At 44.3% G+C, this 6,089-nt stretch overlaps 1 protein-coding gene across 1 annotated transcript; it reads left to right on the top strand.

Moving 5' to 3' along the window:
- The first annotated feature begins 409 nt into the window (after positions 1-409).
- CYTL1 (cytokine like 1) lies at positions 410-5,200 on the top strand. The gene is made up of 4 exons (XM_010357576.1): positions 410-583; positions 2,611-2,655; positions 2,825-2,953; positions 4,543-5,200. The coding sequence occupies exons 1-4, from the start codon at positions 431-433 to the stop codon at positions 4,624-4,626; spliced, it is 411 nt and encodes a 136-aa protein (XP_010355878.1). The 5' UTR covers positions 410-430; the 3' UTR covers positions 4,627-5,200.
- The last annotated feature ends 889 nt before the right edge of the window (positions 5,201-6,089 follow it).

Genomic DNA, 6,089 nt, shown 5'->3' with positions numbered 1-6,089 from the left:
TTCCTGGCACTATATCCATTTTGACAAACGGTGCCATTCAAACCCAGGCCTGGTGCCCACTCCTCTCCCCCCGCCCTCCCCTCCTTCCATCTCTGTCCTCGTATCCCCCAACCCTCTCCATCTGCCGTTCCTGCCATTTCAGGAAAAGTCCCTGTGGAGAGAGAAATTTCTTGCGGAAAGTGCGGGGGAGGCAAAGCCACCCTTTGTCACCCCCTCCTCCAGGCAGCCCCTCCTCTTAACCTGGAGCTTTCGTGTCTGAGAGGGTTCCTGTCCCGGCCCTGCCCGGTGGGCGTGCTGGCTTCCTCTCTCCCACCCTGGATGGACGGCAGCCTGCGCTGGCCCCACAGGAAGTGGAGGCGTGGAGCCGCCCTGGACCACCCCCAGCCTGCATAAAGGGGCGGGCGGCGAGGCTGCACTAGCGCCTGGCACCATGAGGACGCCTGGGCCTCTGCCCGTGCTGCTGCTGCTCCTGGCGGGAGTCCCCTCCGCGCGGCCCGCTCCCCCGACCTGCTACTCCCGCATGCGGGCCCTGAGCCAGGAGATCACCCGCGACTTCCAGCTCCTGCAGGGCTCGGAGCCCTCGGTGAGTCCCCCGCGCGCCCAGGACAGGGGTGCATGGCCCATTCAGTTCTTAAACCCTTGCCTTTAGACGAAAAAAAAAAAAAAAAGAGAGAGAGAGAGAGAGAGAGAGAAGGATATTTTTCTTTTCTAGTAAATGTAAATCTCAAGAGTGTTTGTGTTTTATTCATCTCCTATTAAATATGATAGCAATGGTTTGCTTTCTTCAAAACACGAGAAAAAGTAAAGACATCACAATTTTTGTAACTTACTAGCAAATATCAAAGGATCTGTTGTAAAATGTAAAAAAAGAAAAAAAAGGAGTGGGAGGAGGGGGAGAAAAACAGCTCCCCGTAGAGTCTGGAACATCAGAGTAAAGGAGGACGGAGGAATGAAGCTTGTGTATTCCTTTTGTTAGCCTGCTGAGGAGTGTGCCCGAAGAGGTAGCACAGAACTGGCCTCCACCCCTCATCTGCTGAGGGACCCGGGCAAATTCCTCAGCCTCTGCCTCTCAGTTTTCTTGTCTGTAAAATGGGATGACAGTAGCACCCCTCCCTTTAGAGTGCCTTTGACAATCAAAGGCAGGTGTGAACATAGGCACGAGTCACAGAGCCAAGCCTACAGCAACAAGTACTCAACAGATGCCAGCTGATGTGATCACGATCATCAGAGGGAGACCTGGGGACTCAGAGAGGGGAAGTCCCAGAAGGGCTGTTGGGGACTAGAATCCAGGCCTCTGCCTGCTTCTGCATCGAAACAAAATGCATTAAACTTCATTAAAAGCTTTGGTAAAGTTTAAAAGTGTCTTTTAATCACTTGCAAATGCTTCAAACAAAACATAATGTTTCTCAGATGTTGGGATTTACAGTACCCTAGCTAACACCTTCTTGGTATTTTCTTTTTAAAAGTTAAATAACATGTATTTTTTTTCCTAATTGTAAAAGTATTGTACTTTGTAGAACAGTTGGAAAACGTACAAAGTACAAAGAAGAAAATAAATCTTGCTTGTAATTCTACCAGCTAGAGGTAGCTGCTGCTGTAGCGTTCTGGAGGATCATATTTCAGCTTTCTGTCTACATATAGGTATTCAAATACGTGTGTGTTGTGTGTGTGTGTGTAAACAAAATTTGGGTCAAACAGCACAAGCAGTTTTGCAACTTACTTTTTAATGACACTATCAAATAAGTTAATTTTTGTTTTAACATTTTGTTGTATAGTTTCACCACAATTTACCCACAAGTTTCTTGTTATCGAATATAGACAGCAATTATCTTTTAAAGGAATCTGATTTTAAAAGGTTTAAAAAATTCAGAGGCTCTGAACTGCGGAGCGGGAAGAAAGTGGAAAGATTATGCATTCTAACTTTCTAATTTCACAACTGAGAACTGAAGGAAGGCACTTGCCCATGGTCACAAGGAGATTACTGAGAGGGCAGAGCACGAGGGCTTTTGCCCTTCAGCCCTGCACAAAAATGGAACCCCAATATAGAAATATAAAAGTATGCATATATATGCACTTTGATATTACTATATTATACACTATATACAACAATATATTAGCTATAGAATGCCTACATAACTTATATGTATAATTACATATATCTTATGTAAGTATATGTAATGTCTATAATTACATGCAGTTATACAACTGTTATATAACTAAATAGTTATAGAACTGTTTTATAGATGTACATATATACTGTGTATATATACTTGTATTCCTGTATTATATTACTATTTCTATATTATAGTTATGGGACTGCTTTTATGTATATACGTGTATGTATATTTCTGAATGGGTATGCATACAAAACATCTCCCTAATTCATAGCAAATGATATAAAGGTTGTATTCTAAAAGTCTAATTCTGGAAGCGCAGTTGCCCATTTCTGGAGGAGTGACATATGGCACAAGAAAGTACCATGCATGTCGTAGCATGAGGGAGGACTCCAAGGATCTGGGCTGGTCTGGCTGTTGAGAGGGCCACCAGGGAGACTTTTGTGACCAGGTGTGCCCCTGTGGGCATCCCAGAAACCCCTATCCCTTTCCACAGGAGCCGTGTGTGAGATACCTGCCCAGGCTGTACCTGGACATACACGTAAGAGGGCTCTCCCTGGGGGAGGGAAGTCTGGGGCTGAGGGATTCAGGTCTGAATCTCTGCTGCTGGCTGTGTGGCACAGAGTCAGGGAGAGATCTTACGCAGCTCAGCCCCGTCCCTCTCGCTACTGACTTCTCCCACAAGCCCCCTCCCCATTGCCCACTCCCAGAATTACTGTGTGCTGGACAAGCTGCGGGACTTTGTGGCCTCGCCCCAGTGTTGGAAAGTGGCCCAGGTGGATTCCTTGAAGGACAAAGCGCGGAAGCTGTACACCATCATGAACTCATTCTGCAGGAGGGTAAGTGGATGCCATTGAAAATCCATTTTCTACTTGCTATCAAAGAGCTTTTCAAAGAGAAGGGTTGGGAGGAGACAGGGACAAGGAAGAGGAGCAGAGATGTTTCGCAGATGCTTTCAGTTCACAAAGCCCTTTCACAACCGTGGTTGCGTTGTTGATGGGGTTCAGGACAAGGCCCTTTGTCTCCACGAGCTGCACACTGATGCAGGGGTTATACCCCAGGACCAGACCCTAGCCACATGGATAGACTCTGCCAGGACCCAAGTGAGGCAGGTTAGAAGAGACTCTGCAGGAGGGGGTTCAGGTGTGCTCTGATAAGAGGATTCTGGTAGGAGAGGGGAAAAGGACAGAAAATCAGCAATAGTTGAAATGTGAAAAGTAGAGGCATGTGATTGCAGGGCACAGACTTCAGCATCAGGGAGCCCTGAACTTGAGTCTGTATCTCCCTGCTTCCCAAGTGGGAGTGCCTGTCTTAGTCTGTGTCTGCTGCTATAACATAACACCACAGATTGGGTACTTTATTTTTTAAAAAAGAAGTTTGTTTAGCTTATGGTGGAGGCTGGTGTGGAGTCTAAGAGCATGGTGCTGGCATCTGGTGAGGGCCTTCTTGCTGCATGATACCATGGCAGACGTCATCACACAGCAAGAGGGTAAGAGCCAGAGAGAGTTCACTTTTTTAACAAAGCCACCCTTGCAATAAGCAACCCTCTCTCAAGGTAGTGACATTTATCCATTCATAAGAGCAGAGCCCTCATTAATCCAGTCATTAAGTCAAAGCCTACATTAGTTCATGTACAAAGGCAGAGGGTTTAAGTTTCCAACACATAAACTTTTGGGACCACATTCAAATCACAGCAGTGTCCCTTCACTCCTCTGAGGCGCAGTTTCCTCAGTCCTGAACTGAGTACACAGTAGTGCCATCTCATGAGATGGATAATAACTACACCCTTACCTTGTGTGGGTACTGCAGTAACTCCCTTGATCCTAAGAAGCCTAGTAGGGTGACTAAATATGGAATTCCTAGCACCATGCTTAGCCCAGAGTAAGCTCCTCTGGAAACTGTAGTAATTAGCTATTAAGTCATAATTTCTTGATCCTATATGAAAGATGTGTTATGAATTTTCCCCCATGCCCACACCCAGTTTTCTCCTCCTCCATGATCCTTTTGGTTTGTGGGGGAAGATAGGAAGCTGATACAATTATGATAACAGTGTGATGAGTAGTGGTATTGACTGAAGTGAGGGGAGGTGGGAGCTGATCTTCATGGTCATTCCAATTCCTGGCCCAGGGTGCTGCTCAGCAACTAAGGTTCATTCATTTATTCCCTCCCTCACCCATTCATCTATCCATCTGGTCAACCAATGTATGTGTGAATTCCATAAGTGATAATTATTTTAAAAAACATGAAATTCTATTGGAATGTGAAGCAAGAAGTGACTGACTCTTTTTGGGGAGAGTAAGGGATGGGAAGTTTTCACACAAAGGGGAACAACTGAACGGCCTTTGAGGATAACCAAGAGCCCTACAGTTGCATATGGACTCCGTGGCCACCTTCAGTAACTTTTCTGCTCATTGCACATCTTTTTCAGGACTTGGTCTTCCTGTTGGATGACTGCAATGCCTTGGAATACCCAATTCCAGTGACTACGGTCCTGCCAGATCATCAGCGTTAAGGCAGCCCAGACCGGAGAAAGAACCCAAGAGAACTGAAGTTATGTCAACTACTCAGACGTAATGGGCCAGAGCCATGACCCCCACAGGTCTTGTGTTAGTTGTATCTGAAAGTGTTTTGTGTCTCTCTACCTTCTGGAAAACAGGGCTGGTATTCCTACCCAGAAACCTCCTTTGAGCATAGAGTTAGCAACCATGCTTCTCATTCCCTTGACTCATGTCTTGCCAGAATGGTTAGATACGCAGTGTGTTGATTTGGGCACTAAAAAGAAGAAAAGGACTAACAAGCCTCTCTTTTATGAGCAACTATCTTGAGAACACACAAAATAGTATGTTTTTATTACTGGTTTAATGGAGTAATGGTACTTTTATTCTTTCTTGATAGAAACCTGCTTACATTTAACCAAGCTTCTCTTATACGTTTTTCTAACACTAACTTTCTTCACTTTCTTTCATTTAAGAAGAAATTAATGCTCTTAAGATATATTTGCAAGTTTTTTATGTAGTACTGACAGGACCCACTCTTTCATTGAAAGGTGATGAAAATCAAATAAAGAATCTCTTCACAATGAGAAACACGTGTCCTGCTGTATCTGTCCAAGGTGGGTGTCAGGGTTGTGTTTTTTTCACACTTCTCTTGAAAACTCCTGCTCTAAGCATGATGCAACTTTCTCCTGCTTTCACTCAGACTCAGGTGTCTCTGGTTCTGCATCCACCTAGTCTTTTATCCCTCAACCCCCCCGACCCTTCCTCTGAAGTCCCCAAAGTCCATTGTATTATTCTTATGCCTTTGTGTCCTCATAGTCTAGCTCTCACATATCAGTGAGAACATACAGTGTTTGGTTTTCCATTCCTGAGTTACTTCACTTAGAATAATAGTCTCCATTCTCATCCAGGTCACTGCAAATACCATTAATTCATTCCTTTTTATGGCTGAGTAGTATTCCATCACATATATATATATATATATATATACACACACACACACACACACACACACACACACACACACATATATATACATATATACACACATATATACACACGCACACACAAATATATATATGCACACCACAGTTTCTTTATCCCCTCCACTGATGGGCATCCACGATTTTGCAGTTGTGAACTGTGAAGCTATAAACATGCAAGTGCAAGTATCGTTTTTGTATAATGACTTCTTTTCTACTAGGTAGATGCCCAGTGGTGGGATTGCTGGATCAAATGGCAGTTCTACTTTTGGTTCTTTTTTTTTTCTAGTTTTTTTTTTTTTTTAAATTATACTTTAAGTTCTAGGCTACATGTGCACAACGTGCAGGTTTGTTACATATGTATACATGTGCCATGTTGGTGTGCTGCACCCATTAACTCATCATTTACATTAGGTATATCTCCTAATGCTATCCCTCCCCACTCCCTCCACCCCATGACAGGCCCCAGTGCGTGATGTTCCCCTTCCTGTGTCCAA

The sequence above is a fragment of the Rhinopithecus roxellana genome, chromosome 2 (assembly GCF_007565055.1).
Source record: "Rhinopithecus roxellana isolate Shanxi Qingling chromosome 2, ASM756505v1, whole genome shotgun sequence".
Taxonomy (NCBI): domain Eukaryota; kingdom Metazoa; phylum Chordata; class Mammalia; order Primates; family Cercopithecidae; genus Rhinopithecus; species Rhinopithecus roxellana.
Note: the sequence above shows the minus strand (reverse complement) of the source record. Positions and strands in the feature narration are given on the sequence as shown.

What these genes read in the sequence shown, in the direction of transcription:
- CYTL1 (XM_010357576.1), top strand. Translation starts at nt 431, where the DNA reads ATGAGGACGCCTGGGCCTCTGCCCGTGCTGCTGCTGCTCCTGGCGGGA. An exon ending in TGCAGGGCTCGGAGCCCTCG is followed by an intron (nt 584 to 2,610) that starts GTGAGTCCCCCG and finishes CCCTTTCCACAG; the next exon opens with GAGCCGTGTGTGAGATACCT. An exon ending in TGAACTCATTCTGCAGGAGG is followed by an intron (nt 2,954 to 4,542) that starts GTAAGTGGATGC and finishes CATCTTTTTCAG; the next exon opens with GACTTGGTCTTCCTGTTGGA.